At 35.4% G+C, this 13228-nt stretch overlaps 1 protein-coding gene across 1 annotated transcript in view; it reads left to right on the top strand.

Moving 5' to 3' along the window:
- Positions 1-12333: 12333 nt before the first annotated feature.
- LOC124166859 (gamma-aminobutyric acid type B receptor subunit 2-like) overlaps positions 12334-13228 on the top strand; it is a 294155-nt gene continuing 293260 nt past the window's right edge. Inside the window, exon 1 of the mRNA XM_046544568.1 lies at positions 12334-12497. Coding sequence (XP_046400524.1) covers positions 12354-12497 — 144 coding nt within the window. The 5' untranslated portion in view covers positions 12334-12353. The remainder of the gene's footprint in view (positions 12498-13228) is intronic.

Genomic DNA, 13228 nt, shown 5'->3' with positions numbered 1-13228 from the left:
TACATTGATAGTGACATCTATGGTTCGAAACATGTCATGCGGACAAAATAAATAAATGGAAATCAACGAAGTCACCTTTTCATTTTCGAGTGATACTTGGTTTTTAAAAAGTTAAATTATCTTTACTCTTGGGTAAACATTTTTCCGTGGATTGGATATTTCCACGTCCTCTATCTCCCTTCTCCCATGAATCGTCCGCCTCTGTCAGTCATCATGTATTTCACGCTGTAACCCAGGAAATTATACTATTGTTAAGCGTCTGTCGTAACATTCCTCGTCAGGAGCACTGCGTAATACATCAATCAATAATAGTGAGACATATTCGTCTTCCCATCCGCACAGGCTCAAGCTAATATCAGTCCGAATCAAATTAAACTATTCCGGATAGCGAGCATAAGTCCTTTATTGAAGTCAATATTCTTAGCCAACGTTATAGTCTTGTGCCATCCTTGGGGCTACAAGAATATTTGAGGATCCCACAAAATATTCAGAAAACATTGAACGTAAACACAAGTAAGCAAATACACCATATACAATTAGTTCATATTGCCTTAGAGTGTGGAAAATTTTCTCGGGTTTGCGTTCAGAAGATTACCCTGAAGATGAACAGAAAGTCGCTGCTCGAAACTCGGGAGATAGGGAGAATATTAACCGGTGGAAAATCCAAGAAACTTTCTCCACTTGATACGCCGGGAAAATGTATGATCATACATTGTCTTAGAGTTTTGGAAGACTACTAAATACATTTGCTTCACGTTGACTACCACGGTTAATCTAAACTATTCATTAACCTTTTAAAGACCGAAGTAACTCACCAACAGATTTTTTTTTATTTTTTGCATATCCATTTTATTTTACAACTAAGTAAAGATGTTATGAAAGAAAACTAGGACAAATTTTTTAAATGCGTTTTCAAGCATGTCCCCAAGCATGGGAACAGGCCACAAAATTTTGCTATTGCTTGAATAATAAATATACAATTGACCAAAAAACCTAAGTTTGAACCAATGTTTTACATATCGATCTTTTGAATATTTGAGCATTTGTTACTGGAGAGCGAGTGTATGGGAAAATATCGAAGAAACCGCATACTCACTATAGGGGTGATGAAAATAACAAATTTTGAGAGGGCATAATTAACGACCAATGTTTACACAAGTCCTGCGATTCACTTTTAAAAAATGCTTACATATTTTATTAATATAGCAAAACCTGTAGAAGTAATCATAGATGATAAATATAATTTTCATGATTTTTTATAAATATATTCCCAAATGGGAACGTTGGAACGGTTGAAATGAAAACCATTAAAATACTTGCTTTTCAATGTGAAGTGCATATTCTTTATGGAGCATTGAGAATGGGCATGTCTAACTCCGACTCTTAGGCTAAGAATAATAGCTTCATTTAAGCACCTATGCTCATTATCCAGAATAGTATATTAATTGAGCGGTCACAAACAAGGAGACCAAATCTAGAGAGCCACATGAAATTTTATTTATCTAATATTAGTATGCTGATGAAAAGTGACCTATTTGAAACTTTTCTCATAAAATTGAGCGACATTTTCTTTACCTTAGTTTTCTTAATTACTCCGTGGGAATAGGAATTCTAATTTACGAGATGCCTAGGCAAGATAAACTCATGGGTCTATGACAAAAAATGAATTTCTATTTCATAAATGCGCAGCCTTTAAATATTCTTAGTATTTTTCTGCAACTTAGCGGAAAGTTTTTCAAAATTCTAGGGATAAAAAAACACAGCAGCTTTATTTCCCTCAAAATATCGATGATAATTATTCAAACAAATTTAAGCTGAAGGAACTGTTAATTGTCGTTGCAAACCTGGTGTTGAAACAGGAAACCATTTCAGCCTGTTCAATTTATGTTTGTCAGCTATAACGCGAGGTAACAAAATGTATCAAAATCAAACAACAAGGAAGTAACAAAATCTCAGGGTATTCCAGTGATTCCTAAATTATAATGACGAGGGCTTCATAGTTTTCCGCCGTTTAATATTTTACTTTAGGAATTGGATGACTAATAATTTCTGATTTTCATGCATTTTAGTAAGCGTAATTATTGATTATAATTTTTCATCGGTGTTCCGAGGTTGGTATTCCACAGTTATCATTTTCCCCATCATTTTTCACGCTCCGATCGTCAACCGAAGAGGGAACATCGAGGTTTCACGAACAGGCCCATACTTACCGCAGAAATGCATTTCGACTTCTTATATTTATACGCGGAGGCCGCATTTGACAGATTTATGGCAATGTTCGAACATGGAGGTCCTTCAGCTGAGCAACTCATTCGGGTGTGAGCGGACGAGGGGTCTAAACCACCCCCCGCTCCCCCCAAAACCTATTCCGGCCGAGCGTTTATGCCGAAGTGGCAAAAAGTAAAGGGATGGGCAATATAGGGGTGTGCGTACATCTGCAATTTCCAAGTTCTCTCTCTCTCTCTCGCCTCCCCCGGAGAGGGCGCAATTCTCCACGACTACTGCTGATGGCGTCGTTCTGTGGGCATCCATCGGCCGGAGGGCGGAGGAGGCTTAAGGGGGTTGATGATGGGATTGGGGTAGAGTGTTGGACACCCTCGCCCACCCTCAGTATCCTTACTCAATGATACTCCGTTGGATGAAAGTGCAAGATCCCTTATCAGTTAAATTAGTTTTAATAAGGATAGGCATTTCAATGTATCCAAGTATGACACAAAATGTATGGGATTTGTTTTCCTAAAATTTTCGACCCGATAAATTGAACACATTGAGGCTAAAGTTTGGAAATGAAGGAAATTTTTAACAATTTTTTTTCTCTTGTCTTGACCTCTATTTTTAAATACCATAAATATTATTCATATAATTAGTAGTAGCGGGCGTAACTTGGTGGAAATCCATAATCGCATGAATAGAAGGATCTACAACTTTGCTATTTCCACATAGTAATTTATTGACACCGACCATGAATTCGTTACAGGGTAACATTATCAAGGTGGAAAATGCAGGTAAATTGATAGTATGTATAGCAGAAGGTTGGGCAGGGAAATTTCCGTGCCCAACTTTCTTTGATTAATAATCAACCAACTTTTGATCATTAAAGCTTTTGACCCACAAAATGAAAACCATTGATCTTAGAATATACACTGATACGGCATTAAATGGTAAGAATTATTATATTTAAGTTTTGGTATAACAGGTATATCTTGACTGTATTTAGATTTATTTTGTAAGGTCGTTATGAATGCTTTGCATTCCATACAGGATAATTCTTGGGACCAAAAATATCGGCGTCGAATTCAATTTACTACTGCTTAAATGGGGTTAGGCTTAGGGAAAAATAGGGTTAACTTATGGTTGTTTTTAAAACAATTTAACACCCGTAATTATTTTAATATCAGCCATGTCAATAGTTCTGTTAATAATTACAATATAAGGTCTTGCCATATATGTTCCAAAATTTACCCTCAATGAGGCAGGATTCAAGGCATATTGAGTTGAAACTTTGCCAATATCATTTTTAGATCATATTTCAGCATTAGGGGGTCTCCTAGAAAATAAAATATTGCATTAGTTTTTGTGGCTACTGCCCTAATGTGAAATATGTAGTAACTAATTTTTTTAGGTCTAGGAAAATGCTCATAGGAGAGTTAAACACACACAATGCGTGCTACGCACTCTTCGGCGTATTAACTAACAATCTAAAAATAAGCTTGACGTTAGTTCGACAATTTTTTGTTTACCCTGGAGCGTTGGCATGGTGGCTATAGTTCGTTTTTCCGCACCAGGCACCAAAAATCTTCGTTTATTTAAATTTCCATACACGTATAATGCGGAAAATATGCTAAGTATAATTATATTGTTTTTTATCTTGATTAAATATAATTCAACGACCATTGAATATATTTACCTATAGTATGTATGTGTTTGGCGTGTAGCTTTAATATTCAACTAGTATTATCTGCATCATGCTGGGAATAGTTCGGTTTAGCTTTCTTTACCCATCATCTCTGGAAAGTAGCAAAACCTCAGGTTATTCCAGTGATTCACAAATTATAATGACAAGCGCTTCAAAGTTTTGCACCGTTTAACATTTTACTTTAGAGATTGAGTTGGTGTGGTGATTATTGTTATAACATAATCATCAGCTGCAACGTCATTTTCATGTAACTGAGTTAAATTACGGTATTCACTTGATTATGACTCCAAAGCGGTCAGCTGATGCATTTTAGTTTTACTTTTAACAAGACACGACATTTTCTATCATCACTACAAAAGTATTCCATTAATACAAATCGTAAACAATTTATATGATTGTACAAAATTTAAGCAAAAGTTGCAGTAAAATGGAAGAATGGGGATTTTAAAATTAAATTTTCAAAGAATAAAACTAAGAGATACTATTTTTGTGCCATCTATTAATGTAAAATTAGAGGCAGAGTCAGTAGTTGGTCAACTAAAACAGTACATTTTGAAGTTGTCATGAAACTACCTGATAAACCCAGAGCCCAAGTATTTCCGTCATCTTAACAATTTTGACCTCTTTGACTATAGTATCTATATTTTGACAGTGCCATCTCGTGGCGTCCAACCGCGTGGCATGCGGACAGTGTAACTTCTAGGATCATATGCGTATAAATGGTAGCATAATTTCAGAGTATACAACTATAATGTCAGAATTTCTCCCATAGCTAAACACTCTTCTCTAACTTTAACAAGTTTTGGCATTATAACACGATTCAAGCGAACAATTTTACTCCATAAGCACGGATTTATGTCATTCCTTAGGCTCCAAAATATCCATTCAGAAGGCAGCTGGGTTTGATACCGTAACGAAATTAAGTATTCCTGTCTGTGCCACTAGTATTCTTTAAATTTCAATGTGCTCTTCTGACTTTTAGATAGAATTAATTATAATCTGCAAACAGGGTCTTCATGAGAACATAACCATGTCAGATATTTAGCTATCATGGTCATATCTTGTTGTTGTAGCTATTTGTATTGATTCTGGAATAGGCCATCAACCTAGTGGTAGCATGAAGAATGTATAATTTAAAAAACTGGTGCTGTTTCCTATCTTACTTCAAAATTAAACCTTAATAAAGAAAAAAATAATTATAATTACTGTTTTTAAATACTGACCATTAAAAGACAGCACAGACTGTGTTAAAAGCTGGCAGTGTTACTTCTCTTGATTAGAATGTATGCTTAGTGAAGTTGCATTTCTTGAATAAAAAATTGAACCCGTGAAAACTGGGGAATGACTAATAAAGGGATTATTTATTTACAGGTACAGTATACAAATTTCTCTCTACAAGCATAATTTTTATTTTACCGAGTAAACGCAATTTTTCTACCTATGAAACGTAGACCAAAAGGGCCCATTTGAATATCTGCGATGAATCATATTGCGTATGATTGACAATACCCTTGTCAGCAAATGAGCTACAATTACATGCTCCAAAATCATCCTACTATTTAATTTACAAACTTTGCCACAACTATTTTTTTAGAACAATGACTTAAACCAAAGAATTTTAGGAAATATTATGATTTCAGGTAATCCGAAATGCTAATATTAGTGTTAATCAGTGCTGTAGCACTTTTTCTCAAACTGATTCGGAGCGCATAGTTGAGAAAACTCAAGACAATGACAACGCAGGGACAAAATTAGACGCCAATTTTCAGTATATGGTAATTTTTATAGAAAAATTATTTTTTACGGAAAAAAACTAGCAGTGTATCATTTGGTACTTTATCTCGTCGCTGGTAAAAAATTAGTTTGATGACGAGCCTTGTTCTATCCTGATTCCTATGATATAGAGAACTTTACATCAGTTTTTAAACCACGACAAATATATTTGAGTTAAATTCAACATTTTAGCTATACTAAAACGATCAAAATCAATTATTGCTGTTTCTACCATTGTATGTCATGCAATTCTAAAAAACATTAAGCTTCTAACTAGACGGATTATGTAAGTGTAAATGCCTATTGTAATTATCAGCTCAAACAGCAATAATTTTTTTGTCGATACCCAAATGCTAAAATAGTTTAAGTAACACGATATCAATAATCTCTGTTTTTACAAAAACATTTTCTGGGTGAAAAATTATTTTTTATGATCAATTTAAACTCATTTCTTGAGCTACACTGTTTTTGTTAACGTCATATTGCATTCAGGGATTCGCACCCAGAAATATTAATTGGAATTCTTTTCTATTCTATGCTTTAGCAAGCAATTCCAGGAAAGAAAAAAGTCTATGAAAAACTTTTAATTTCCAAACAATTCTAGAAATAATAGCAAGGAAAGCCCATATTTTCGCCGTCAGTATATGAAATACTATGGGAGCAAATCAGGCCCTATCACTTTTCTTTGTCGATAGAAAAAGAGTTTTTAAATTAATTAAACATGTTATTATATAGAGGGCCCTGTATTTCACACTATACTGCAATAAAATTATTAATTTAGTATTTAAATGCACGTTGCAAATTTCTGAATTTAAGTTTTTGCAGGCCCACAATAATGGTTACTCTAGATTGAAATATTTTCATGAGTCATAATGAATGGAAAGAAATGTAGAAAAGTAATGTTCCCGTGCTGTTTTAATAGTGGGCAATGGAATATATTTTCACGTGGGCCCAATTAATTTTGTCGTAATATATTTATTTTACCCACGTGAGATCACCTTGCAGCAGAGGATCAGCCTGGTCAAATCTTTCGCTTCCGTAACGGAAATATTTTATTTTGAGGGTGTACTTCATAGCAAAGAGGAGTAATTCGACGGCGATTTTGGAAGTTTACTTTTTCTCGATATTTTTCACAAGAACAGTAGCACTCCAGTAAATGTAGTAAACCACTCCCGAATTTTACGTAATCTACTAGATCAGGGGTCTCCAAAATACGGCCCGCGGACCGGATCCGGCCCACGAAGGGCTTTCATCCGGCCCGCGCACTCGTTTCAAATAGCTCTTTTAACTCTGTGAGACGCCGCTAGGAGCACTGCAGCTCTGTACTGCACGTCAAAGTCGCCTTCAACTGTTCGTAAATAAGAAATACGCCACCGGATACTTCAGTAGACTCGGTATATCGAATGGTTGGTATCGAATACTTCAGTCATAGGCAAATTTGCTATCCGGCCCGAAGGGGCGATTCGAAGATTGCTTGGAATGTGGCCCTCGTGGTCTAGTAAATTGGAGACCCCTGTATAAGATGATTCTGGCATCAAATAAAATAAAATTCACTAACTCTTAATATCCAGGAAAGAAATCAAATAAAATATCTTATTTTTTGATAGAATTGGCTGGTTAGACTACAGAAGTCCTAATTTTGCGGGTTTTGACCTTAGAGAAGAATATTTTACCATAGAAAATGTATTTTCGCGAGGGCTGGATTGCTTTTTGGTCTTCCTATTTCTGTCATACCTCGTGTGTTCCTGTAGCAATGTAATTAATGCCATCGATAAACGATTAGTGCATAACAACAATCCGTTTCCAACAATTATTTTTGTACAATCACTGACATGAGATGGCTGAAAACTTAAGTTATGCATAAATTTGTTAACTAAAATAGCTTATCTATAGCTCCTTATATCTTATAGCTCCTTAAAATAGCAATCGAGAATCAAACTGCTATGGTACTAGATCGCGAAACATATTTTAGTGTGGGTTTATTTCTTTTTTCCTCATATATAATCCAGTATGAGTCCCGTTATAATCACTTTCATGATCCTGGTGAAATTCCAAATTAAATGTTTTTTTTTTATTAAACTGAATGGTTTTTTTTTTATTATGGAACATTATTTTATAACTTTTTCAAATTTTATTACGGCCTCTCACTCATAAAAAGAGATATAATTTGGGTACATTTGCAGCTGAATAATAAATATGGACGTTATAAAAAGCCGTTTATGATAAATTTCTGAGAAAGAAAGCAAATTTTGATATTGAAAAGGTCTTGAATCAGCAATAAACAAGAAAATGTTCCCAAGCTCTTTTTGATGCTGGACAGCGAAATATAGTTTCGCGTTGGCTGGATTGCTCTTTGGTCTTCCTATTTTATCCCTCGAGTATTCCAGCAACAAATCGTATCGCGTGGTATATATCATCGCCCTGGCCAAAATAACATCAGTGACGGAAATGTTCTATTATCATCCTTCTTCGTGGCTGTATTTCTAGGCGAAGGAGAGTTCGATGGCGATTTATAAGCAGGAACTGTAAATTTTTCCCGTCTAGGTCGTACATTTTATAATAGGTCACGCAAAACAACAGTTTTGTACGAAATCTATTGCTATTTATATTATTTTTTGTTATTCTGGTGAAATTTCAAATGATGTATTTCATTTCTCAACAATATTATCAATGCTATTCCAGTGCTAAATGGGCTCCAATTTAAGAAATAAAATACAGCTTCGATAAAACTACGCCACAAAACTAACGGCAGTTCCATTTCCAAGTATATTAGTAGGTAAGCATGTTTTGAGTTTACAATGCTTATATTTTATCAAACGAGAAGAAAATTTTCCCTTGCAGTTCAAAAATTGATCACTGGCTAAATATAACCGTTCTTATACTGAACCACGAAATGGATCGCGTGGGAAGAATCAATTTTTTTTGCCGGCGAATTTCTTTTTTTTCTCGTGTGTTCGAGCATTAAGATCGTAACGTGCAGGGTGTATCATCGCATCGGCCAATTTAATCGCTTCAGTGAAGGAGAATATTTGTACTAAATCATTTGCTATTTTTATTATTTTTCATTATTCAGGTGAAATTCCAAATGAAATATTTTATTCCTTTGAATTAAATAGGGTGGCTATCAATAGTGAATCATGATTTCATTGTCAAACGGACTCCAACACAATAAATTAAATATAATTTTGATAAAACTACGCCTAAAAGCAAACGGCACCTAACAAATATCCATTTTCAAGTATTTTAGTATGCAAGTTTATTTTGAGATTTTTTCCTAAATTAGCATTCGAGAAGATAATATTTTTATTCACACTGGCTAAGCTACTTCTCTTTGGCTTAAAATAACCGTTCTAATTCTGGACTATGAAATGGATCGCGTGAATAGGGTCAATTCTTTTGTCGGCGAATTTCTTCTTTTCTCTCGTGTGTTCGAGCACCAAGATCGTAACATACAGGATGTATCATCGCACTGGCCAATTTAATCGCTTCAGAGACGGCAATTCTTTTTTTTACGGGTGTATTTCTAGTCGAAAGAGAGTAATTCGATAGCGATTCAATCGATCCCTGATTGCGATTTCAACCTCGGTCATCCGTTTTCCGACCGTCCCGTGGGTTTTCCTTCCAGACGACGGGATTAATTCCACAATTCGACATCATTCGGAGTAATGCTTTCAATCGTTCCTCCCCCCTCTGCTCTTCCGCCGGAGATATCCGCGTCCAACAATGATCACTCAATCTGCCGCGGATTTTGGCTCCGTATCCCGCCGTGATCGAGGACCGAATGATTCCACTTCAATGACAGCTAATCCTTTTCCTCAAAATTGGGCCGAGTGACTTTTCATGTCCACTCACTAAGGCGAGAAAATATTTTAGAAATTTTCCGTCACTGATCCTAATCGTTTACAAAATTGTTGCCTTAGTTAAAAAAAAGAAGTTCAGCCCATGCTAATGTTTTTGTGTGAAATCATTTTTTGAACTCAAAATTGGTGAAATTATTTTTCGCATTACCGCTGAGGGGATAGTCAAGCCTCAATAATGCGTTGGGCAGAGAAACTTATTTACCCATAAATTTCATCAAGACTTTAATATATTTATTTAAGATAGAATCCAGAAAATTGAATTGACTGCCTTGTGACTGAGGAGAAAATCTGAATTCAATACGTAGATCTGAGAAATTAATTTATCTTTAAATTTTCGCTTGAATATTCAATCCTGAACATGGAATTGAATGCTTTGTAATTGCTATGCAGAACATTATAGATACAATTTCATAAAAGTCCATCACTCTTAATCGTAAACAAAGTTATTGGATAATTTTAGAAAAAAGTGCAGCATATGCCATTTTTATTTTTTGTGAATTTATATTTTTTGTTCCTAAATTCTGGAAAACTTGCTTGTATCATTACTACGAAACAAAAGTCAGGCCTCAATGCGTAGATTAAAAAAATAAATTTATGCTAAATTTTCGTTAAAATATATATAATTTAAGATATGACCCTAAAAACTTAATTTGCTGCATTGTGAGTGCTTTGCTGTACCGTGTACATGATAGATGCTCGGCGTTGAGTTTCGAATTATCACTACTGTATCGGTTAACATTCTATTGTTCATCATGATTTTTGATGTATTTTTGAAAATCTACGTCACTCTTAATCGTGAACAAATCTGTTGGCTTATTTAAAAAGGTAATATAAGACTCGCTCATTTTATTGTGACTTAATTTTTTTGGTTTTGTGGAGAACTTTTTTCGCATCACCGCTGCGGAGAAATTCGGGCATCAATACGTAGATCTGAGAAACTCATAAACTTATAAATTTGAGGCTTAAATATATTTATTTCAAGATACAACCCCGAAATTTGAATTGGTTGCTTTTTAATCGCTATGCTGTAAATTACATACGCTAGGTGTTGAGTTACGGAAAATCACCGCTGCATCGGTCAATCATCTATTGGATGTTTATCCTGATTTTTGAGATAATACCGCCATAAAATATACGACACGGAATACGTGATCATCCATGCACAGGCGAAATTATCGTGAAAATTAAGGCGTAGTGAATAAATGCTGGAAAGATGGACGATGTTGATTCAGAAACGACCTAGCCCATGGTTATATGATACGCAAACAACAATATTTTGATCATACCGGTGATGATGATTAAGGACGCACGGATTAGGATTGGTGAATGATGGCAGAATCTGACATCAAAACTTTAGCCTTGGCTGAGCATTCCCTTGGTGAAAAATTAAATGACTTCGCCCTGTGACGTGATTTCATTTCGTAGGTAAATTGTTTTTTTAATTCTTGGATTTTTCTTTGCAATGAAATCAAATTTTTAGTTCAAATATTTGATTTTGCCCTAACGCCTGCTTTTACAGTTACAGGGTATTTTTATTTTGATACCACTGTCTAAAAATAGGAACGAAATGTCGGAATCAGGGTATGATTTAAAGCTGGTTTAAGTTCTTAGGTTATTCATTACAAAGACATAAAGTAGCAAAACGGTAGTTAGTAAATTGGTGAGACAGATACCATGAATGTCACTCCTAAAAAAGATGATAAGAGTGTCCACTTATTCCGAGATATGTCGTTGATAATAGTAACGATGATATCTCTCTCATCTTCCTCCCAAGACAAGGTCTTGGATCCGTCTACGGTCGCCTAATTCACTGATTTTTTTTTAAATATGTGTTGCAATGCTAAAATATAAACAAAGTAATAAACTGTGTAAAAATTGCCGTGATTTTACGTTGTCTGCATCCCATTCCATTATAATTGTAAATCAGATTTAACTGTCTCCCTTCATTCAGATGCCTTAACCGTTCCATTTGTGTTTTTCTCTCTGTCATACATTTGATAAATGGGTCATTCAACCTCAATTCAAATAGCGTTTGTCTCTTAGAGCCTAAATTTTGAATTGAAAATGAAAGATGAAAATATCTGCATGAGTGTATATATTCATTTCAAACTGACTGCACCAAGACCGTGTTGCGAAAAAAAATCTGCGCTTTATGGGCAATTTTACTTCTCACATTTGTGCCGAGCAAAAGTATCATGAATCCTTCTGTTTCTCCATGAAATTGTTCTAGAGCCATTATTTTCATGGCTTATTGCAAAGGTAAAACTTTATGTGAGATATTTAAAGGGTAAATAATTGTTTAAATTTACTTTCCTATTATTTTTACATTTAAATATTTTTTTTAATTTACCAAATGGTATACTTAATTTGCTTGTACATCCTTCCCTAATCATTTATAGTTGGAGATCGGGTTGGTGTGGCGGCTAGTGTGTTGGCTTACCACCCAGCGGGCTCGGGTTCAAATCCCGGCAGAATTTTCAGAGACTGCCCGATCCCTGATTGAATGTTGTGTGGAGGACATTTCAAGCGCAACACTCCGTCCGTCGGATGGGACATTAAGTCGTGGTCCCCTTGGCGCCTTTCGTTAAGAGCAGGCTAATGCCGACGCCGGGTTTCTCTCCACCTTTCCTTCCATACCTTTCCCTCATGGCGTAAATTACCTCAGCTGTCGGTCGCCTCCTCCAAATACCATACCATGCCTTCATAATTTTAGCATGGGCCAAATTGAGGCTAAGTTGATTTTAATATGCTATTTTATTTTCTCCCTCTCTCTCGATTAGCTGTCGTACGCGGACACTCATCCCATGTTCACGAACAAGTCGTATCCGAACTTCTTCCGCGTGGTGCCGTCTGAGACTGCTTTCAACGCTCCCCGCCTGGCGCTGCTGCGCGCTTTCAACTGGACCAGAGTGGGCACCCTCTACCAGAACGAACCGCGATACTCTCTGGTAAGTACACTTTCACTCTACAACTTTTTGCATAAAGCAGAACTCTCTCATATCGAAATTCCGAAAAGATTGTGATTCCAACATCTTTGACCTCCAAATGAACTTGAAACTGTGACGAATCCTCAATCGTCAGATAAAAATTTGCGCTAATATCTTCGGCAGAATAAAACTATGCTGTAATGAAGTGTTTTCGATTGTATTAGAACTTATCCGGCATAGCTTCTTTATATCTTTAGTTTGTATTTCAATATAATTTTGCATCTTTAATTTTTTCTAAGATTTTTTATTGTGCTATAAAAATCAGGTTTCAGTCAAAACTTTAATTCTGCCCTAACGTTTGCTTTCACGGAGACAGAATTATTTTATTATTATTATACCTCAGTTTAAAAAAAACGAAATTTAGAAGTCTGGGTGCGACTAAAAGCTCGGTTGAGTTACTTTGGTAATTCATCCAAAAATAAATGAATTAGTATAAGGTTAATTAGTAAATTGGTGAGACATGTACCGTGTAAACCCTCTGCAGCGGACCAATTGCCTGTATTAGATTTTTGCTCATAACTTCATTTTATTCTGTATTTTTGTCTGCTAAACCAATTTCGAAAGAAGGAATTGAATTTTATAGAGTTTATCTTTCTAACTGAATCGCTGCAGGTTTATTAGTATGCTATACAATTATTTTGCACCATCATTCAATATTTAGCCGTCACATCATAATCCTGCAGCCTCATTCC

This window comes from Ischnura elegans, chromosome 10 (genome assembly GCF_921293095.1).
Source record: "Ischnura elegans chromosome 10, ioIscEleg1.1, whole genome shotgun sequence".
Taxonomy (NCBI): Eukaryota; Metazoa; Arthropoda; class Insecta; order Odonata; family Coenagrionidae; genus Ischnura; species Ischnura elegans.
The sequence above is the reverse complement of the archived record's forward strand: the minus strand, read 5'-3'. Positions and strand labels throughout refer to the sequence as shown.